At 40.4% G+C, this 22,235-nt stretch overlaps 3 protein-coding genes across 6 annotated transcripts; 1 reads left to right on the plus strand and 2 right to left on the minus strand.

The window, feature by feature from the left end:
- Positions 1-60: 60 nt before the first annotated feature.
- Positions 61-10,577, minus strand: c14h18orf25 (chromosome 14 C18orf25 homolog). Of its 4 annotated transcripts, none has more exons than XM_031317506.2 (5): positions 10,301-10,568; positions 8,457-9,356; positions 3,626-3,796; positions 3,036-3,150; positions 61-2,947 (listed from the first exon to the last, which is right to left on the minus strand). In XM_031317506.2, exons 2-5 carry the CDS (start codon positions 9,316-9,318, stop codon positions 2,770-2,772), a joined length of 1,326 nt encoding a protein of 441 aa, XP_031173366.1. In that variant the 5' UTR covers positions 9,319-9,356; positions 10,301-10,568; the 3' UTR covers positions 61-2,769. The 4 variants fall into 4 exon arrangements, with proteins under 4 accessions (XP_031173366.1, XP_031173367.1, XP_031173370.1 ...); XM_031317507.2 differs by having other exon boundaries at positions 8,457-9,353; positions 10,301-10,565; XM_031317510.2 differs by lacking the exon at positions 3,626-3,796.
- Positions 10,578-11,711: 1,134 nt separating this feature from the next.
- atp5fa1 (ATP synthase F1 subunit alpha) lies at positions 11,712-17,177 on the plus strand. Its single transcript, XM_031317759.2, has 11 exons — positions 11,712-11,866; positions 13,215-13,290; positions 13,407-13,576; positions 14,483-14,656; positions 14,820-14,986; positions 15,535-15,835; positions 15,965-16,189; positions 16,268-16,375; positions 16,464-16,608; positions 16,719-16,869; positions 16,959-17,177. Exons 1-11 carry the CDS (start codon positions 11,807-11,809, stop codon positions 17,035-17,037), a joined length of 1,656 nt encoding a protein of 551 aa, XP_031173619.1. The 5' UTR covers positions 11,712-11,806; the 3' UTR covers positions 17,038-17,177.
- Positions 17,178-18,940: 1,763 nt separating this feature from the next.
- On the minus strand, positions 18,941-22,191 carry hwa (huluwa). The gene is made up of 3 exons (XM_031317803.2): positions 21,262-22,191; positions 20,193-20,391; positions 18,941-19,494 (listed from the first exon to the last, which is right to left on the minus strand). The coding sequence occupies exons 1-3, from the start codon at positions 21,844-21,846 to the stop codon at positions 19,328-19,330; spliced, it is 951 nt and encodes a 316-aa protein (XP_031173663.1). The 5' UTR covers positions 21,847-22,191; the 3' UTR covers positions 18,941-19,327.
- Positions 22,192-22,235: the final 44 nt, after the last annotated feature.

Raw genomic sequence — 22,235 nt, forward strand, 5'->3', positions numbered from 1 at the left:
CCTGCTTTTAAAATTAATTCATTTTCTAGAGACAAGGAAATAAATTGCTGTACAATTAGGTCATTAAATAACGCTCTATTTATTTAGTTTTAAAATAGTTTCTTGTTGTTCTACATACATCATTTCAAGGAAGTCAAGGACTTGCAGAAGCAACACAATAACAAATTGTTTTGTTAATTTAAAATACTGACATAAATGAAATAAAACAATAAAAACAGAAGAGCAAAGCTAAATTACGGATAATGAGGATTATATCTGACTTGAGGTTAAAGATGTGACCAAACATGCTATGTGCAACCATCGTCGAGCATCACCGCCCTAATTTTCTACCAAACCTCTATCACTAAAAGACATTAGTCTTACTAACATTTCATAATAATCCTAAGGAACAATAGCAAAAATGGATTTTGCAAGCAGAAGTGGCCTGGTAAAAGAACTGTCATTGCAGTGGTAGCTGTATATAGTGGAAAGAACTGGCCAAAGGAAAAACAAAAATATCACATTAGACTACACTGTATCTTGAGTTTGAAACAGAATTCAAGTCACCTCATTTCACAACACATGCATTGATTTCCAAATGAAAAGATTTTGACTTATAGCAAATTTAAAACAAAAATACTGGAAGCAAATTTCAAATCCAGAAAAAAAAAAAAAAAAAAAAACTGAAAACATAAATTCCATTTAGACTTTGGTTTAGTTCCATATATTTAGGATTTTCCCTTCCCTTCTGTGACCAGCAGAAGTAAAATAATTTGATTATAGAATTCTCAAGCATCACTTAGGAAAGTAGATGCTATTTAATATGAAATAAAATAAAGCTTAAGTGTTAAAAACAGTGGGTGGAATTGGATCATTGATACAAATTTACCAGTGTGGCTGCAGTGCTGCGAGACAAAAATAAGACCACAGGGAAAGAGAGCAAGCAAGCCCTGAGGATCAGGGTATAAACAGTTTAAGTTTCTTCTATAAACACCCCCAACACGTGGGTACAAACTCAAAACCACTTATACTTTTTGTTTTTAGTGTGCTAAATTCTCTCTATATATCTATTATTAAAATATTTATTGTTGAGATAGCAAAATCCGCTGCTTTGTAAGGTAAAAGAATAAGCTTTATACGATTCTAAAAGAAAATAGTGCACATTTCAAGGCATTCAGGCCATCTTGCTTTGCAGTATTCAATGGAAGATACAGTTGTTATAAAGGGGTCCCCAGAGGTTTAAAGGTGTTTGCATCCACTCAGGATAAGCATGCAAACAATAAGTGCACCCAGTCAGCACTGCAGGGTCATACATTCACTGAAAACGATGTCACCTGGGACACTCTGACTCTGTAGCAACACAGCAGACTCTGTGGCTTCCAACATACATGTTTTAAAACAAAAGACAGACTTTCTATTCAATACACCACCACCACCACATAGTAGTGTAGCTGTGGTGGAAATGAGTCATAGTGCGTTTGTGTTTGTATATTTCCTTCAGAGTCTTGATTTTAACCAGTGGTTTTCTGTTTGTTTTCATGAAAAAAGGAAAAACGTACAGGAATATGGTAGTATTTCTGAAACAAAAGCTGTAGATTTAAATCAAAAGACATTTTGGGAAATATGCTAGATGAGAAGATCGATACCACTCTCATGTCTATCCACTAAATATGAAGCTACAGCTAGCAGTGGGTTGGCTTAGTTTAGCACAAACACGGGAGACGTGAAACCGCTAAGCCTCGCTCTGTTCAACTATTTCTAGGCCAAAAATAGTTTGGCATAAAGACACCCTAAAAACTGTGAATTGTAATTTTCCCACTTAGTTTTTTTTAATGTGGATTAAACAAATGAAACATAACTAATTATAATTAATCAGTGAGCTTTAAAAAGGTGTTGGTCGGAGGATTTTGTTACATGTAGACGGAGCCAAGTTAGCAGTCTCCACCTGTTCCTAGTTGTCGTGCTAAGATAACGGGCTGCAATCAATCTTCTTGTCAAACTCTCTGCAAAAAAGCGAATACAGGTATTTCCCAAAATGTCAAACTGTTCCTTTGAGATAAACCAAAACCCTCCCTGACAGCACAGGAGCATTAGGCTATACCTTTGCTGGACAAAGTATAGTGAAGCAAAGCTATCAATGCAGACTGAACTAAATGTAAGACCAGTGGTGAGACTTTTGAAAACAACATTGACCTTAGGCAGGTACAAAGTAAACTTTGTGGTTCACTGTACAGCAGAAAGTGTACAGGCTGCCGTGTATGCCTTGACCGCAGGTGACTGCCGATAAAAATGCCAAATCTGAAAAATATGCCGTTCAGAATCTGTAGTGAAGCAGGTCAACACCTGTGTTGTGATACTGACCTGCTCTCAAGCAGCAACTTGATGTTTTCACTATACAGCTTGCAAGCACACAACACAAAGTGACAACCTACACCCGTTATCAAGGGGTAACTGAGGTATTAAATAAAAGATAGGATATTGCTATCATTAACAGATAAATCACTCTTACGTAAATTTCCACCTGCACTTGAAGTGCTGTGCCATTTTATTACAACTGAATTCAGCGCTGACAAGCCAAGATCAGGGAATCACGTCAGTAGAATGGCTTTGATACATGATTGTTGAACAGTAAGTTAAAAACAAACGGTGCTCTGGAGCGGGAAGAGTCCACGAGCGGTTACAGGCGAGGCCGCAACTATAGGAGGGATTTCAGTTGTAACATGGAGGCAAGACAAGAGGGAGGAGGAGGAGTGAGAGGGAGAAATAAGAAGTCTTCAGTGTACAGGTTGTTTAAAGTAGGTATTTGTGTCCGGCGTCCTCGTCCAGTGTGAGGTCCACCACTTCAGGAGGGGACACCCAGTTGGGCTGAGTCCAGAGCTGTGGTTGAATTGTGCTGTTTAACTGCTCCACTGAGTTGTCCTTCCAGGTGGACAGACTCTTTATCACCCCTCCGCATGGGTGGGTGAATCTGGATTGAGAAACAAAAGTTCAAATAAATTTGAAAAGTTAAATTAATTTGTAAAACAAATATGAAAAGAAAGTTTCCCCCACTTTACCGTGCTTTCTCTTGCACTCCGACTATTTCCACCTCACTGTCAGAGGAAGCGATGTTAATCTGGCCCTTGTTGTATTGAGAACTTTCCTGGTGCGACAGCTCTGCCTCCACGTGGCCTGAAACAAATAAGAGGAACAGAGTCACACATTGTGAGGAGGACCAGAGCAGTGGAGAGCTTCAGGCCTTGCTGACACATAAAGACTGCAGCTGCTTTGACACAGACAAGAAAAAAAATAATGATGAATCTGACACTTGTGTTCGAAAAGCTGACTGGATAGCATGGAGCTACACATTGGACAGAACTTTAATTGTGGACCTTTTATATTCATGTTTTGACAATGCCGGCTAGTCAGTCATAAAAGGTCAATTCTTTTGTCTTGAAGCAAGGCAGTGAGAGTTTTTTTTATAGCACCCAATGCAAGCAAGTGGTGTGTGGTTAGGGATGAAGGCAGTAGTACTTCAAAGGCGTCTTGCTGAGATTATTAAGACCGTTTCCCCAACAAAGCACTTTGCACCCATGCTTCTAAATGTACTGTCTTCACTGAGAGGAGTGGAAATTATCAGTTTGGATTCAGAGGGTTTGTAACTGACCTGAGATAGAGCACAGAGCTTTTATACACCCAGAGTGAGCTGCCATATCCTGGCCTCTGTGTGTTTTTAGCTCATGCTTTATCACCGTAGGCCGGACTGTCTCCACACTCTTACTCTCCTGGTTAGAATCAGTGTCTGAAATATCATAGTGACCCACTACTGGAAGCCCGTCTGCAGAAAACAAAGAAAACACTTCATTATTCAAATCATGCTTTGCAATCATAGGACTGTGGAACAGAGACTGGACACTGCATCCATAGTCCTGCTAACTGCAGCGTCTGCAATGCACAAAAGTAAACACACGCTATTTTCCAAAATGCAAAAGGTTTACATCAACAGTAAAATTAAGCATTTTGGCTCATCCAATCTGACAGCACTAGTTCGGCTGTAAAACATGAATAACAAAAAGCGTCCCACTGTGAATAAGGTTATCATCACTATCCAAATTTACACTAGTGAGGCTTTTATATTATAAGAGTAAATAAATAATCCTTTAGTGTTTTTTTCTCTCCATTTATTGCTTTTAAAATAACAGCCATTCACATAAAAACTACACTAGAATACAGACATTACAAAACACTTCAAAATGATCTTACTCAGTGAATAAAATGTAGTGGGATAATAACAGCCAAACAACAGAAGAATAACTATGGGAGCGCAGGAACACGTATCTTTGTTCTACCCTGTCAGAAGGAGTCCCTGGGTGAGACACACACACTGCTATCATCCAGACGTGTCCGTGGGTGTGTGTGAGGGGGTTCGTCTGGACAGCATGTACTATGAGAGAACACTTCCTATGAATAGCTGATTGGGTTGAAATAGGCAGGTACTAGAGTTACCAGAGAAACCAAGGATTTGCCAATGTAAAGGCCATGTATTGGAGATAGAAAAAGGACTAATGTAAACCAGGATAGTCTCTTTGGTAAACAATGGACTGTCCTTAGTGTTGGTTTTAATGCACACCGTTTGTGATTGTATGCACAAGGCTCCCTCTACCATGTCGACAAAACAGTTGATTTAAAGGTAATTTCAGTTTTAACAAATGCAAGACAGCAGCTGTTGGATCCATTTAAACCAAATGTAAGTAATTATGCACCATGAACCAAAAACACCAATATTCACACAACTGGAAACAAAACCATTAGGCCAAGAGAAAACAACTAAATAGATAAAATGTTCTGTCAGTCACCATGTATCAGCATAAGCAAAGGTATACCTTGCACACATGCTGCTGATGAAAACTAATTTGGCCTTGCACATTCTAAATACTAATATAACCACATGCAAACAGGTGGGGAAACAATGCCTCCAGCTTTACCTTTTGTAAAACCTAACAGACATAGGGCTACATATACACATACAGAAAATGTAACACTTTTTTTTGAACATCCTAACTATAAATATGATTAGGCCAAAGATTCCTTCATCAATGTATTTGATGGTTAGATAGTGTTAGCAGTGTTAGGAACTGTGACACTATGGCCATCTACATCAGTAAAAGTAGTTTGAGGAGAGGGTTGCGGTGGAGTGTTTCCGCTGAAAAGACCACAGGATCTGAACCAGAGAAGGCCACTTGATCACTCAGATCAGTTAGTTCTTAGGAAATCAGTAAACATTGCCATGCATCATACTGCAGCTGGATAACAGCTGTATATGTTTTAGTTTGACGCCTGGGTTTTCAGGTTAAAATCATGCTGCGGAACACGCAGCACCTTGTGGAGCACAGGCCAAGCTGGCAGCAGAGTGCACATAAAAAACTAACTAGGCGAATATTATACGAGTGAAAATTTGAGGCTCTTGACATTGCAGCTAATAGCCACAACATAAAACAACATGCCTTATCTGATGTCCATATACATAGGCTACTAAAAATAAACATTGGGAGTCAGAACTCCCTCACTAGTTTCTTGTTACTGCACAAAGGCAGCAATAGCAGCAAATGTAACAGAAACGCAAACATTACAAAATGTAAACACATCTAATCTAATAACGTCATAGGATTTTAAAAAGCAAGAAATAGTGTGGGTTAGTATAGTGTTTATATTTAGAGGCAAATTTATAATGTTATGTAAATGTTTAATTTGTTAGTAAAGCTATACCACCAAAATAAAGGTTGTCACAAGAATTTAAAAGTCCTGAACCATTTACAAGCAAAGTGCAAACATAGTTCAGGAGAAAGAAGGGTAATGTAGTGTTGAACCCAATTTCTAAAGAAATAGTACTACGATGCTCTAGCAATCATTCCTAGTGTGAAGTCAGAATGACAAGGCACATGCTATTAAGCAGCAGCACCCCACCCAGCACTGTCATGATGGCTGCCCAGGTGCTGTAAGAATGGCATGATCAGCTTCTGTGTGTGTGTGTGTGTGTGTGTGTGTGTGTGTCTGGTACACAAAAACAAACAAGCGAGACGATAAGCAATACAATAAGTGCCCTGACTCAACAGTCTATTGTGATATGCCGTGTGTCACAGATGCTGCAGAAATCAAACAGGTGAGTTGAATTATTCTGAATGTCGAATCTCACAGTGATTCAGTGCCGAAGCACTGACTGGGCCTCAGGTCTGCACAGAGTCAAGTTCAAATGACCAGCTCGGGCCCAGCTGCTGTTGATGGTGTATCCGTTTAGTGACCTCGCATCATTCACCTATTAATACCCATTGCCATGCTTTCTGCATCAAGTAGTTCCACTCTTGGTAAGATCAAAGTATGAAACAACGAGGAGTGGTGTAGAAGTGAAATCTAAACATTCAAGAGACCAGGATCTGGAACACCTAGATTTCCATTCTGAGTTACCACTTCAGGTAAGGCGTTGTTGTTGTTAGGGGTGGAGGTGAGACTGTTGTTCTCTCGTGCCAACATGTAGGCAGCCATAGTCTCTGAAGACTCTGACGATGGCAAAAAGGAACTGGGTGGGGACGGGCGTCCCCCACGGGATGGATGCTGCTGCCCGTCTACGGCATCACTTGAGCGCTTGGACGAATCGTTGTCCGAGTCGAGGTGTGCAAGCTTTTCCATCCAGATGCGGAAGCGCTCCTCAGTCTGGCGCTGCATCACAGCAAATCGCGTCATGGCCTCCTCCAGAACACTGCCGATGCTGTTCCTGTCCCACGAACTGGTGTCCAGCAGCCCATGAATCTGGGCGCCCACTCTGGATCTCTCCGATGCACGTCTGAAGCCAGCTTTAAAGACATTGAGGCCAAGCCATAAGAAAATACAGTAGCACTTTCATGCTTCGGAGGTGGACTTTTGTATTAAAGAGAAAATGACAGTTTGTTTTTGGTTACGTGCAGATCGACTCTTTCATGCTGATGGACTACATCATGCAGTTGAAGCACTCAAATCTGTGTGCGGGATGTAAAAATGGTTGAAAACATTTCATGTAGTACGGATCCCTAAAGGGAGATAACTGGATGTCTCGGGAGACTGATTCAGTTACCATGGTTTGGAAAATGTGTTAACTGGAGAGACTTTGAGGTAAAAACACCAATTTAAGGCAAACTCATTACAAACCTTTGATGAAGGGCATATGTTTTCTTCTAAAACTTCAATCATCTTTGTAAAATATGCAGTAGGGTTAGTTTCGGCCAAAACAGACACCTTGTACAATCGCTCTATAGTGCTTCTAAACAAAAAAACCTAAGACTGGATAAACTAGTTCCACTCTGAAAACACACTAAGTGACCTTAACAATAATTTGTTAAACAAAAACCTTGACAAACCACCAGCTAAATTCTGAATTTACCGGGAAAAAATAACTGCCTACCAAAACCAACCCAACAGGTTATGTTCCTAGGAAATGCAATCACAGTGAAAAGATCAGCCTAAAGTAAATAAAGTGACAGCCTGTGAATACCACCCAGCCAGTTGCTACTTATGGAGAACTCAACTCACCCAAGATATTTCTACATTTATTTAAGAAACATTAGCTAAGGGAAGAATCAAAGGGCCAATGTGCAGACAATACTGTCAGTGTTTATTTGTATTAGACACGTCTGTGCCTTAGTCTAATTTTGTAGCTTAAAGCCATCCTTAGTAAGAGCTGTATATGCATTTTTATTTTATAGTCGATGACCCAAGAGTTATGTGACATGTCAAAGGTGCCACAGAAGCCATTATAGAGAAGAGAACCACCTGTCACCTTCTACCAGCACACCAAAGCTGAACAGTAACTGTACAGTAAATGGTAACTGAACAGTGTGATCGTGCACCATTCATTGTCTATTTACACCAAACGCTGAGGATATAGAGCAAATGGCTCACTTGTTGATTTGCAGAGCTCGCAATATAGGTTAGATTAACACAACTCCGTTTACATCATTCCATGAGTTGAAGAATGTCCACTAGACTTCCACAGCATGCAAATGATGAGACAAAGTTCTAACAAAACATATATTGTTTTACTACAAGTGACTGGGCATAGGCCCTCCTACACACACACAGTTTAAGTATCTAAAAGCAGGGTGACTGAAGAGAGATGAGTGAAAATAAAAGAAAGAAAGTGATTGATAAAACAAACAAACAAAGCAGTGCTTGTACTGAGCTGATATTGCAAAGGCTTTGTATAACCCTATTACATGTTCTTACTATATGTGGCATGTGAAAAATTTGGTTTGGGTTGCCTGAAAATTTTAAGTCATGCAGGCTCCCTCTTATTGTCAAGCTCTGTGTTTGACTCTGATGGCTAGTCATCTTCGATTGTCATGTTCTTCTATCACTATGTGATAGTGTTTTACATGGGGTATCTAAGGGGCTGCTACTGTTACCCTGTACTACCACACAGTGGTAGTAGTACTGTGCTATAAGCATGTGTTGTGAACACTGGATGTTACCTGAAATATCTGTCTTGATTGTCTTGCTACCTCCTGAGGTGTCATCATCCTCGTCCTCAGAGGAGCTGGTGCTGGAGTCACACGTGAGCTCGCTGTCACTCGTACTGCTGTCCTGCAGCAGGTTGTACTTCTTCCGCGCTGCTGCCTCCCGTTTTTGCCTCAGCAAACGTATTCGCTCCTTGTGTTTCTGGCTCCGGTGACCTTTCACTTTTGCCAGCTTGCCATTGGTTTGTTTTTCCTGCCCTCCTGCTGCTACCAAGGTGGGCTGGCAGCGGTTTTTCTTTGCAGCCATTGCATTAGGCGGCATCTCGCTCTCTGAACGTGACCGCCGAGACTTCCTCCCCCCTGTGGCCGTAGCAGATGATTGCCTTCCTGCTGCCTGCCCAGGATCATTTGCAGCTTCCATGGTGCCCTCTCCATCTTTTCCCTTAGGAGGAGCAGCACCTTCTTCCCCTGAGGAGAGTGTGTCTGAGTCAGCAAGGTGGCCACTAGATGAGGGGGAGAGCATGCAGGGGTTTGAGGAGTCACTCTCATAGACATGACAAGATACTGGCTTGTCACTTCCTGTAGAGGCATGCTGGGACTCTGGGGAGTCTCGGCGGAGCTCCTTCATCAGGCATGGCATGGAGAGGAGACTCTGCTCACCCTCTGTATTCAAGGGGCTGTCTGCCTCCTTTGGTGGTGAGCTGGTACTGGTGGTGGTCTCCGTTTTCAGATGCTCATCCTGCTCTCCCTGGACAGAGCTTGTGGCTGATTGTGCTTCATCAAGGCACTCTGGGGGGCACTCAGCATCCACAAATTCTTCTGCCTTGTCTGAGTCAGCCATCTTCATGCTAGTTGAGCCCAGAGCCCAAAGGTCCATCAAACATGGACCAATGTGCCTGGACAGGAGCTCACCTGCTGGAAGAAAAACGCATCACTAATTCCCAATATAGTCTTAATCTGTGCAATATGCTGTATATGTGATAGCATAGGCAATTTATAAGGGTATTATTAAATATAGTGGGCATTCAGAATTTTATCACAGTGGCCCAAACATTTTATATTTCTTTTTAAACAACAGTAGTATATATATATATATATATATATATATATATATATATATATATATATATATATATACACACACACACACACATATATACACACACACACGATATATACTTATTCAAGCAATTTCCCTCCTTTACCAACCTGCATACGTTTTAAACGTATTCTGTACATTTTATACTGGGTTAACATGTTACTTGTTACTACTAACTTCACATACAAAAAACAACAAATAATCTCATTAAATTGCATGCAACAATTTGGCCAGAAATTCCCATTAGCGATATTACTGGTAAGTAATTAACGTTGGTTAGCTTCTAAGAGTTAGTTTTATTTTGATTGGTATTCTACTTTTACGTCTCAAACAGCCTGAGAATGATTCCATTCATTTCTGTTAAACCTCCTTAGCCACATTAAACCATGTGTGTGTACTATGAGACATTTATTAGTAAATGATTGAATGACTTTAGTTAGTTGTGTCTGTGGCTAGCTAAGGCTAACACAGGCTTGGATCCAGGCACTACTTATAGCTGCGTAGTGAAGCTAAACTCGACCATAACCTTACACTCTGCAGACTTGGCGAGAAGACGACAAGTCACGGCAAATGTTCAGGTTGCAGGGCAGCTGCCTAGCACGATCCTATAAATGGAAGCAGTATCTAGCCACCCAGAGGCGTAAACAAGCAGGATAATGTCAGCAGCTAACGGCTAACGTTAGCTCAGTCAGTGAGTCAAAGCGGTAACGTTAGCCAACTTAGCTAGCATTTAAAATCGGCCGCGCTAGTTACAACTTACCTCGGCGTTAGTTATATTCTTCTTTTCCCAGTGTCAGACTTTTCAACATCTTCGGTTATCTGTAGCCTCTTTGATTTACGATGCATAAACAATGTACTGCTAATTATACTTTACTTCTTTACAACTTGGAAGAATTTGAACGTGTTTTGGCGCAGTGCGCTCGCACCTTTGCGAGCCCTGTTAGCCGTTAGCAGTTAGCTGTGTGTTTATTTTAAAATGTCTCCATCAGCCGTCTGTCTTTCACAAAGCTACATGCGCCACTTCCGGGCATTTTCCCCTGGTCGAGCGCCTCCGTGGGCCGGATATTAAAACTACAGGATGGGAAAATACCATGGAAAATATCGCAGAACATGCATGGACAGCAGGGGGGTTGTACACAGGGGACAGCAGTTAATATAGTATGCATGGGACAAAGTAGCGGAAGAGCGCTGCTGGGTTTGGAGCTGAGCGATTTAATTCATTCCCTTCGTTGGGTTTTCACAGGCGGCGATTAAATTAATTCCCTATGAGAAAAGTGGCATGGAGTCCAGATGTATTAGCTATATTAACGGTATACACGCAATCCTTATCCTATACGTAATACGTAATCCTTGCAAATGAAAAGAACGTGATTTTCTTATAGCCTATGACAGGCCTATCACAGCGATGGTGGAAAGTATATTTCACTCAAGCACAGTGACCTACACTACTCTGAGGTACTTGAGTATGTAAATGTCATGCTACTAACTTCTACTCCACAATCTTTCAGATGTAACTACTATACTTTTTACTTTACTTTAAATTTATAGACAGCGTTACAATGTATTGTATATAAAATTCAATGAGTAAGACAACAAAATATTCGGAAAAACCAAGGTAATTTGACAAATTGTCTAGCTAGATCTCAATCACCCCGATGGCACCCATACTTATAAAAATGTGTTTCTACCATGAACAATAGCTAATCTATATTTTGGTGCAACATTAATTAAATTCCAAGCAATGTTATAAGGTGCCCTGAACCTGGGTCATAATTATATAACTATAGCTAGTTATAACTATACATATTTTATTGAATTGTATTAATGAGTAGGCATGAAATGTAATAAAAACAAAAGCAAGTAAATACTTAATTGTTTTATAATTTTGATTCAATTCATTGAACGGCATATATATAGGCATATAGTTTTAAAATAATAATACGTATCAATTTCTTTGGATACTACGTTATATTTCATTGGTTGTTTTTCTTGAATTGTCTCCTTATATATTTATATTTAGGGTAGCATATTTCAATCTTTTATTTCATTATTTAATGTGGTATCAACGTATTCATCCGTTATTCGTTTACTTACTTGTCAAATTTCATTGTCTATTTCTTAACATAATTATGATAAAGGAGAAAAATAAGTACGATAGTTTATTTTTAAGTACTTCCGGGTAGCTGTGACCTTTCTACAAATTTGTTGCCGTGTCCGCCATCCTTCTCTCTCCGAACCAGGAGCAGGACATACCCTGCAGGACATCATGCTGTCAGTACGCGTCGCAGCGGCTCTTACCCGCAGTCTTCCTCGACAGGCTGGATTTGTAAGCAACTCTAACGTCTTATGTGTTTAGATTTGTGTCGAATTCCTTTACAAAACTCCGAGTTTATTCAAATAAAAAGTCATGGCGGTGTTGCGCATACACACGTCTTTGCACCGGAGGACACCGGGCCCTTCACTTTGATAGTTCCCAGCAGTTCTATATACAGTCTATGGTTCCCAGTCCCACTGTTATCTTTTGACGCTGACAGACTGCAACAAGCCGCCACTATCTAGTACAGTAATTATTAAGCGTGACTAGACGATACAATTAATCTCTGAGCTCTGTGTTAATGTGTTGTCAATGAATATGACTAAGCTAAAGTGCAGTAATGACGAATGTAATTCGTTATTGAAGGTCAGGTTTGTCTCTCTTTAGCTTTCATTGTTCATGCTAGCTTTCATTGCAAATATATTTGCCCGGCTAAACTATGCATAGGCTAGCTGTTTATGTATATGGTGTGACATTAGCTGGATATTCTACTGTTCTTGCTAGTAACTGTTATTGGTGAGGACTGTCCTATGACCCTGCAGACTGTATGACCTGGGGCCCTTCTCCAATATTTTGGAACAAGCCCTAGTCATGTTGTAGAATGTTTATGAATGTCCTAATATAGAACTGCAATTATCATTTAGAATTAAATGTTTGTGGAAATGGCTCATATCAATTCAATGTTTGAATTAATCCCAGTAACTTAATATTACATTTGAGTAACAGACAAGCATATCACTTTCCCTAATAATTAATACCTGGTGAGGTTTGAAAACCCAGAAAGTTGTTCTCAGTATCACATGTTGCGTTCTGAAGGTGTTTCCAAAATCGGCTACACAATAAAACGATTTATAATTGTGCAGCTTTAACTGTTCTCTAAGTTGCAGCTCTGTTTCCTGTCCAGATAGTCGGTAATGACATATGTCATAAATATTAATGTACTGTTCTCTATAAAAAATACGAAATAAAAGAAAAAAAATTAATTGTATTTATTATATTATTTATAATTGTGTTTATTAAGCTAAGACGTATCAAAACTAGTTTCTATATTTGTTTAAAACAGGAAACCGTTAATCTTTTTCAAACGTCACTGTTTTTTAACAGTACTGAGTGTACTGGTAATACATTACAATTGCCATTACAATTAGGTAAGCTTTCTTAGCACCATGACAAAGTTATTTCAGGGCTGTTATTAGATTGCATTTGGTTGTACCCAATACATTAGCGACTGATATTATATTTGATTTTGCTGATTTTAAAATAAGTGATTCAGTTGAGAAATGCTACACCATATATATATATATATATATATATATATATATATATATTGATTTCTGTACTCTGTCCCATTGTCTTAAAGGTATCCAAGAACGTTGCTGCAGCATGTATAGGAGTCAAGAATCTACACACCACACGTCCATGGCTGCAGAAAACGGGTCAGTGTTTCAGGAACCCTGTTTTGGACTACTACTACTACTACTAGAACATTAAATAATTGGTACCCAACAGTGTTTCCAAAGTTGTTAATTAGTGTACCTTACATACATTAAAGGCACAGCCGAGGTATCGTCCATTCTGGAGCAAAAGATCATGGGAGCTGACACCAGTGCTAACTTGGAGGAGACTGGGCGCGTGCTGTCCATCGGTGATGGTATTGCCAGAGTGCACGGTCTGAGGAACGTGCAGGCTGAGGAGATGGTGGAGTTCTCCTCTGGTCTGAAGGTAAGACTAATGATGTAATCCTTAAGGCCATTTTATGGTTCTAAGCAGGCTCCACGCAGAGCTTTCGCCATAGCCTACGTAAGTGGCCTGATGTTTATGCTGGTGTGTGCGTCGAGCCGTGTGTGTGTGTGTGTGGGGAGTGTGTTAGAGCGAGGGAGAAGTGAGAGAGTGACGGCGATTAGCTTCGGAGCTAGTACCGACTCTAGAGTCATAGTGTGAGAGGAACAAAGTGTCTACCCTGTGTTTTCTGACCAAGGTGGGAAATCTGTAGCAGGAAAAGTTAACCCTCTCCTTGATTTCATGTTGTTTATGGAGAAGGAGAACCAGGAAATGAGTAAGGGGAAATGCAACGCTACCAAGCCACGGCCGAGCGGTGTGCATCGCTGCGACGTGTAGTTACATTTTTCAAGAGGTGCACGTCAGGCTACGGCGTAGACGCAGAGATCTCTGCGGGGGTATGCAGTCGATTCTACACAGAAGCATAAAAAGGCCTTTAGACGCGAACCTTTCACTGAATGGGTTGATGCTACAGCTTGAATGTTTTAGAAGATTGCATTCACCCAACCAGCCTCTAAATTATATATAGTCAGAGGTAATTGGCAAACAGCAATTCTCACTACTTTCTTGAAAACTAATGTCAATGGTCCCTTAAGTACATAGCCACTGCTACTTTGTCACTGGTTGCAATGTGTAGTACCCATGTGTAAATATACTGAGAAAAAGACTGTTCCTGGAATAGAGAAGTATGTCCATTACTGTAAAAACAATAATTTATCAAATCGTTACATGTTCATAGAATAATTAGTGCAACATATTATTTACTTGCTCTGGTTTTAATTATGTACTTGTAATATGGCTAAACTAAAGGGAAACATGGTAGTAAATAAATGTTCTTCTCTTATCTAGGGCATGTCTCTGAACTTGGAGCCCGACAATGTTGGTGTTGTTGTGTTTGGTAACGACAAGCTGATCAAGGAAGGCGACATTGTCAAGAGAACAGGTGCTATTGTAGATGTGCCTGTTGGTGAAGAGCTCCTGGGCCGTGTCGTTGATGCTCTGGGAAATGCTATCGATGGAAAGGTGAATGATGATAATAAACTGTATTTCTATCACACAATTAATGTATAAAATGCAACACAAAGTGCTTTACATAAAAGCAATTAATCATGTTTACAAGATAACACTACTAGTTTCACCAGTTGATAGCAGTCCGGATTTTTTTGTTCCACTATTTTCCCCACAGGGTCCCTTGGGCTCCAAAATCCGCAGGCGTGTTGGCCTTAAAGCCCCTGGTATCATCCCCCGTATCTCTGTGAGGGAGCCAATGCAGACTGGCATCAAAGCCGTGGACAGTTTGGTCCCCATCGGTCGTGGACAGCGTGAGCTCATCATTGGAGACAGGCAGACTGGGTAAGAGGACTTTGCTCAAAGTGAATACTTGAACACATGGCAGCATTTGATGTTATTCCAGCTGCCATTTAAATACTGTTACAGCAGTGGAAGTGCTAACACTGACAAGGGATGGGACACATAATCACTATTGCAATATATTATGATTATAGCTTATTGCAATATGTTTTTTTTTTAAGATTATTTTTTGGGCATTTTTAGGCCTTCATTGACAGGACAGCTGAATAAATGAAAGGGGGGAGAGAGAGAGGGGGAATGACATGCAGCAAAGGGCCACAGGTCGGAGTCAAACCTGGGTCCGCTGTGTCGAGGAGTAAACCTCTATATATGGGCGCCCACTCTACCAACTGAGCTATCCGGGCGCCCTTCAATATGTTCTTATAACCATTAATTGTTCTGTTTCCTGGTAGATCAGCCCTTCTGTCAGTTCGTGGCTGCTTTAAATTTGAATATTAACACATGAACACAAGATGGGGGTTGATTTGTGTACAACATGGATCTGTTTGTCGGTGAATCCACGGTGCTTAGTATCAAAATTTCTGTTGTAGCAAAACCGCAATTGCCATCGACACAATCATCAACCAGAAGCGCTTTAACGAAGGAACTGACGAGAAGAAGAAGCTGTATTGCATCTATGTCGCTATCGGCCAGAAGAGATCCACTGTGGCTCAGCTGGTAAAGAGGCTGACTGATGCCGACGCCATGAAGTACACCATTGTGGTGTCTGCTACTGCCTCTGATGCTGCTCCACTGCAGTACCTGGCTCCCTACTCAGGCTGTTCCATGGGAGAGTACTTCAGAGACAACGGCAAGCACGCCCTGATCATCTATGACGATCTGTCCAAGCAGGTGAGTTTTATTTAATCTGATTGTTGGAGGGGATGTTTATACAGACAAAACCAGCTGCTGTAAATCATTTTATTTTAACAAACTTTAGTTGGCAGATAAACAACAACCTTGTGTGTTTTCTTTCTGCAGGCTGTCGCCTACCGTCAGATGTCCCTGCTGCTCCGCCGTCCCCCTGGTCGTGAGGCTTACCCAGGAGACGTCTTCTACTTGCATTCCCGTCTGCTGGAGAGAGCTGCTAAGATGAACGACAACTTTGGCGGCGGCTCCCTCACAGCCCTTCCCGTTATTGAGACACAGGCTGGTGACGTGTCGGCCTACATTCCAACTAATGTCATCTCCATCACAGACGGACAAGTGAGTGTGTAACTCGTTGACCTGCTTCGTCCCAATTGAACTCCTGAACGCAGTTATTAATGCTGTTTTCTCACTCAGATCTTCTTGGAGACTGAGCTGTTCTACAAAGGTATTCGACCAGCCATCAACGTCGGACTGTCTGTGTCACGTGTCGGATCTGCTGCCCAGACCAAGGCCATGAAGCAGGTTAGCCTCCCTTGTAATCACCCATCTCCTAGCTTATATCACAGTGAATGTCTTTGATTCTGACTTGTTGATCTCGGTCCATCACCAGGTGGCTGGTACCATGAAGCTGGAGCTGGCCCAGTACCGTGAGGTGGCTGCCTTTGCTCAGTTTGGTTCTGATCTGGATGCTGCCACTCAGCAGCTGCTGAACCGTGGTGTTCGTCTAACTGAGCTCCTTAAACAGGGACAGTACTGTGAGTATTTACATTCAGTATTAAATGTCCCTTAGTAGGCTTCTCTTTCAGAAAATGTATCCATTCTACAGTTGTCTTATGTACTGTGATTGTATGCATTTATGTTTCAGGTCCAATGGCTATTGAAGAACAGGTAACAGTAATTTATGCTGGTGTGAGGGGACACCTGGACAAAATGGAGCCTAGCAAGATCACCAGGTTCGAGAAGGCCTTCCTGCAGCACGTTCTGAGCCAGCACCAAGACCTGCTGGCAGCTATCAGGTAAGTTAAAGAGCTTTTGGACAACAGCATTCAGACTTGCATTATACTGTAATGTATGCATTTTGTAACCAATCTCTTTTTGATTGCAGGTCTGATGGCCAAATCTCTGAGGCATCCGATGCTAAACTCAAACAAACTGTGTTGAATTTCCTCTCCAGCTTTGAGTAAAGTGATGCAGTTTGATCTGATTCTTTTCCTGTTCACATAGTGCAACCTCTGTTATACTTTCTATGAACTTAAAAAAGTGGCACTTGTTCTTTAATGTACAGATATCTCTTAACAGAGAATAAAGTATTCCAACTAGTTGACTTGATCATCTCTTTTTGTGTTTGGAGCACTGTTGGGTTCCTTTGATATACCTTGATGTGGCACTATTATATTGTCTCTTGCCACAATTTGCAGTTCCTACTGATCATATAACAGTAAAAATACTGAAGTCAGAGTGTGCATAGCTGACAGCTGGTTACTTTATTCTCATTTGTCTAGAAATAGAAGTGAAAAATTAGTGAGCGGCTCACTGGGGCTTTACCAATTGATTTACCTAATGGATAGGTAGAGGTAACAAGCTTTTGTGTCATACTTGGCCTATCCCACTTGGCCACTTTGAGTGAGGAACAATGTTAGAGTAGCAATTAGGGCAGACAATCTTAAAACCAGCAATTCAACTACAATTTCAAACTGACTCACCCTTTTTAAATGTGTTTTGAAAGTTCTTGTAGCACCACTTTCTATCTTCTCTGGAGGTTGCTGTAGTTGATGTTGCTTTTATGGCTCAAAACTCTTCAAGTTCCACTTTGTAAATTGTGATGGTCAACAAATCAAGGCAAGGCAATTTTATTTGTATAGCACATTTCAGCAACAGGGCAATTCAAAGTGCTTTACATAAAACAAACATTAAAAAGCAAAAAACGAATAAAAAATGTAAAACATAAAATAAGAGAATAAAAGTCACAGTGCAGTATAAGAAATTAAAGAAAGGCTACATCAAAAAGAAAGGTCTGCAGTTTTCTGGGAGTTTGTTCCAGATCACAAAACTGAACGCTGCTTCCCCCTGTTAAGTTCTGACTCTGGGGACAGATAGCAGACCTGTCCCAGACGACCTGAGAGATCTTGGTGGTTCGTAGTGCATTAGCAGATCAGAAATATATTTTGGCCCTAAACTGTTTAGTGATTTATAAACCAGCACAAGTATTTTGAAATAAACTCTTTGAGGCACAGGAAGCCAGTGTAAAGACTTCAGAACTGGAGTGATGTGATCCACTTTCTTGTTAGTGAGGACACGAGCAGCAGCGTTCTGAATCAGCTGCAGCTGTCTGATTGATTTGTTAGGGAGACCTGTAAGGACACCGTTACAGTAGTCGAGTCTACTGAAGATAAAAGCATGGACAAGTTTTTCCAAGTCCTGCTGAGACATAAGTCCTTTAACCCTTGATATATTCTTAAGGTGATAATAGGCTGACTTTTGTTATTGTCTTAATGTGGCTGTTGAAATTCAGGTCTGAGTCCATGACTACACCAAGATTTCTGGCTTTGTCTGTTGTTTTTAACATTGTCGTTTGAAGCTGAGTGTTAACTTTCAATCTTTCCTCTTTTGCTCCAAAAACAACCACCTCAGTTTTTTCTCTCATATAATTTAATAAAGTTTTGGCACATCCAGTCGTTATCAAAGGAATTGTCTTAGTCTACTGTTGTTTTTTGTCAAGCATTAAATCAGGTTATTTCTCTTAATATCACACAATGTAGTACAAGCCTACAGTAAATGGTCAGTATCAACAGTTATCTATTTGCATCTTTGTCTGTTTATACAGGGTAAAAATGTAATGCGGAGGGCAAAATCCACCAAACAATAAAACTACAGGGCCCTCTGCTGGTGAGTCAAAAAAAAAAATAAATAAATAAAAAACATCTTAAGATGTATTGATTAACTACAGGCCAGTACCAACAGGCAGTTTTAACATAGTAATATTGCACCCCATAAATGTTTTTTTTTTTCTTCCTATTTTTGTATTTGACACTTGAGTCCCTGATGATTTGCATTATTTAATTGGAAAGATAATCCAGAAGCATTTAATTCTAAATTAGTCTTTATTACTCAGAATGAATCAAAACATTTAAATCAAAAGCAGTGAATATAATATATGTGAATGTTTATGAACTCCAGAACTGGCTGAACCGCCCTGTGAACATTAAATAGTGACTAAATTAGATTAACATAAGTGAAGAAGTGCATAATAACTATTTCATAATATAAGTGAAGGTGCATGGTAAATATTTCACAGTTTGAACTAATTCAGTGACAGATTGCATTCCTAATAAAAAAAAGTGTCATTTAAACTAGTGATTATAAGTGAGACAAACTAAATAAATGAAGACTAAAACATGTATAGATTATTTAAATAAAATAAATAAAAAATAAATAAACATTAAAACTACTGATCACACCGACAGCTGAAACATATTACACCCAGTACTGTTTGGTGTGCACCGCAGGTCTGTGGTGTTTATGTTTGTTTATATTATTCTGTTTAACATAGCATGGGTCATAATAATCCCACTCCAGGGCGGAAGCCAGAACACCGTTGGACAAACTGTCACTGTCTCCTGACAGAATCCGCAAGGAAACACCTGAAATGAAATCGTGAATATTCCAGAACTTTAATTTAAAGATCCCCATGTTTTAAGTCATAAAAAAACTATGGAAAAGTGCAGCTACATACTACATAGGCGTACTTAAGTAGATCTGTTTTTATTGATTAATAAAGTGTGATAACAAACGTGAAAAAGTGCATGATGTCTAGCATGTGGACATTTACATATTTATTTGCAATAAAGCAGATTAAAATGATTTACAGACATCTAATTCAACATTAAAATATACTATATATATATATTGCATCAATAGGGCCTGTAAATGACATTAAGCTTGATCTTAACTTGCCCTCAATGCTCACATTGTTATCTACAAACTAACACATTACTCATAACTTTTTTTTTTATTACTCTTTTATTTTAAAAGTAGTGTTATACTGTAACTTTACATATGACTCTTTTTGAAGCAGTAATTTGTTAAACAAGCTTTCCATTAAACCAGCAAACAGGATTTTATTAAGAAAGCAAGATAATTTATGTTCCTCACTGGTGCCATTCTGTGTAATCAAGATAATAAAACGGCACCCTTTTACTTAACATGAAAGCATTTCTCCAAGCAAGATAAGGTTTTTTTCTTTATACTGTTCAACCAATCTACTTGTTTTTGATGCAGTAGTAGCAGTAGTTATTAATGACTGCCATATTGATTACAGTGCAGCGGAAGGAGCGTTTACCTGCACTTGCACCAAAGTCGCTGTCCAGTCCAGGACCCACTGCAGATGTGTTCAGGCAGGACACCTCTGAAGGCAGGTTGGTGTAGTCACACTCCATGTCCACTTTGTCAAACACAAGCACTGCAACACGTGGGTTCACATCTGTCAGCCTCTCGTAAGTACTGCTCCGACGCAGATTACCCACATGTTCTGTCTCATGCTGTGTACAAAAGAAAAAATAAAGACCTCACACTTTGAATTAGCATTAAGTTTATGCTTTATACTGGAGGTTAGATCTTGATATTTTTTTTGAAGTAATAATGAACGCATTTCCTGCTCACTACTCTTTATTGCTGATCTGCAAAACATAATATTGATTTAAGCTGCAAGTTAATGAAAGCAGGTTTTACTTTTCCTATTAGTTTGGAATAAACCGAATAAGCAGGGTAGGGTAGTAAGTAAAGCAGTGACAGCCAACACCAGACTTCCAGGGGCCCTTCAAAATCCCAACATCACAGTGTGGCAATTGGTTTGTGGTAATTTTATGAACTCTAACTTTGTTTGGTAATACAGGAATATGGAATGCAAATATAAACTGACATAAGGCCCGAAAGGTGGGTTCTGCTCTTGTTAGCTGATCTTAAGGGCCCAATGTCAACATTTAGTTGTAAGACCTTCACTATTTCACTTCATATTTAATCAAATTAAAACACAGGAAAACAGGCCAGATATTATTCTAGGACAATTGTAGACAATATACGTAGAGCAAGAGAAACAAGGGTTGATAGGGGCCCAGCAGCTAATTTTTGCCCCTGCGCCCCCAAGCAGGTTAACCCGGCCATGTTGTTTGAGTATAATTACTAGAATTTGGCACGAGCGGCCTAAAGCATTGTCAAAATGGGCATTTTTTTTGTTTGCCTATATGGTAGCATAACATGTATGTTTAGGCCTTATTTCCTGCAGAATTCTTGAATGATGTCCACCAATTAGTCAATCTCCACTTCTTAATAATAACTTCACAATGACCCTGGACTCATTAGGCCTCTTCCTGGTCATTTTTAAATATTGACACCCACAGTTGACCACTCACCGTTGGAGAATTTGGCGGAACAATGTTCACTCTGGTTTCAGCCTCTGAATCACTGGACTGTGGTAAAACCGGTGCGCTTTTACACCATCGCGCGTTACTGTATGCCCGTGAGCCAGAGGGCAGTTCGAGTCTTGTGCTGAAAGCAGCCGCAGATGAGGTGGCCTGGATGGTGCTCGGCACCCTCAAGGACCCTGAGCCGGTGGCACCATCTGGCCTCAGGAGCCGGATCCTGTGATCTACCCCGGCCCTCTCCCTGGATGAAGCCCTGGAAGAGGTGACAGGATGGGGCAGGATAGGCTCCGATAGAGACATATAAGCTCTCCTCTCGTCCTGCAGCGAAGAAAAACCCATGTCGGATACTCTTCTGACTCTTTGTAGGGTGGACTGCAAAAGCATCTCCTCTGCGTCCTCTCGCTTCTGTCGGGTCTTCTTTGACAGGATCAATAACTTGTAACCCAGGAACAGGCAGTTCAGTAGAAGCAGAATGACCACAAAGGGTATGAGCAAAAGGACGACTAAAGTCAAATTTGTCACAGGGTAACCTTCAGTCAGATATGATGGTGTGGTCTGACTTATCTGCGACATTTCATTCCAGAGAACATGAAGGATGAATTTTGGAGAATTGCTGATCTCAATTGAGATTTCACGTTGCCCCTGAACGCACAGGTGGTTTGGCGTGTCAATCAATGTGGACTACTATGTATGTTTGAAAAGTATTTTTGATCTAAAAACAACATGCCAGCCTGCTTCTTAAATGCATACAGTCTCCAAAAAGGGATGTTGTCTTGAACCACCCTTGTCTTCATTATTGTAGATCAACACTGTCAGTGTTAACAAAGCAAAGGCTTGATCTGAGACGACTATGCAACGCGCACTCAGTTGGCAGCGACATAAATTACAGATCAACAGGTGTGGCCTATTATGTGCAGGATGTTTGGCTTTGTCATAGCAACCAATCGCTACTAGATGGCAGC

This window comes from Sander lucioperca, chromosome 14, assembly GCF_008315115.2.
Source record: "Sander lucioperca isolate FBNREF2018 chromosome 14, SLUC_FBN_1.2, whole genome shotgun sequence".
NCBI classification, from domain to species: domain Eukaryota; kingdom Metazoa; phylum Chordata; class Actinopteri; order Perciformes; family Percidae; genus Sander; species Sander lucioperca.

What these genes read in the sequence shown, in the direction of transcription:
- c14h18orf25 (XM_031317506.2), bottom strand. Translation starts at nt 9,318, where the DNA reads ATGGACCTTTGGGCTCTGGGCTCAACTAGCATGAAGATGGCTGACTCA. An exon ending in AATCAAGACAGATATTTCAG is followed by an intron (nt 3,797 to 8,456) that starts GTAACATCCAGT and finishes TGTTTTCTGCAG; the next exon opens with ACGGGCTTCCAGTAGTGGGT. An exon ending in GGAGTGCAAGAGAAAGCACG is followed by an intron (nt 2,948 to 3,035) that starts GTAAAGTGGGGG and finishes TTCTCAATCCAG; the next exon opens with ATTCACCCACCCATGCGGAG.
- atp5fa1 (XM_031317759.2), top strand. Translation starts at nt 11,807, where the DNA reads ATGCTGTCAGTACGCGTCGCAGCGGCTCTTACCCGCAGTCTTCCTCGA. An exon ending in ATGACGATCTGTCCAAGCAG is followed by an intron (nt 15,836 to 15,964) that starts GTGAGTTTTATT and finishes TTCTTTCTGCAG; the next exon opens with GCTGTCGCCTACCGTCAGAT. An exon ending in GACCTGCTGGCAGCTATCAG is followed by an intron (nt 16,870 to 16,958) that starts GTAAGTTAAAGA and finishes TTTTGATTGCAG; the next exon opens with GTCTGATGGCCAAATCTCTG.
- hwa (XM_031317803.2), bottom strand. Translation starts at nt 21,846, where the DNA reads ATGTCGCAGATAAGTCAGACCACACCATCATATCTGACTGAAGGTTAC. An exon ending in TTCCGCCAAATTCTCCAACG is followed by an intron (nt 20,392 to 21,261) that starts GTGAGTGGTCAA and finishes TTTTGTACACAG; the next exon opens with CATGAGACAGAACATGTGGG. An exon ending in CGACTTTGGTGCAAGTGCAG is followed by an intron (nt 19,495 to 20,192) that starts GTAAACGCTCCT and finishes ATTTCATTTCAG; the next exon opens with GTGTTTCCTTGCGGATTCTG.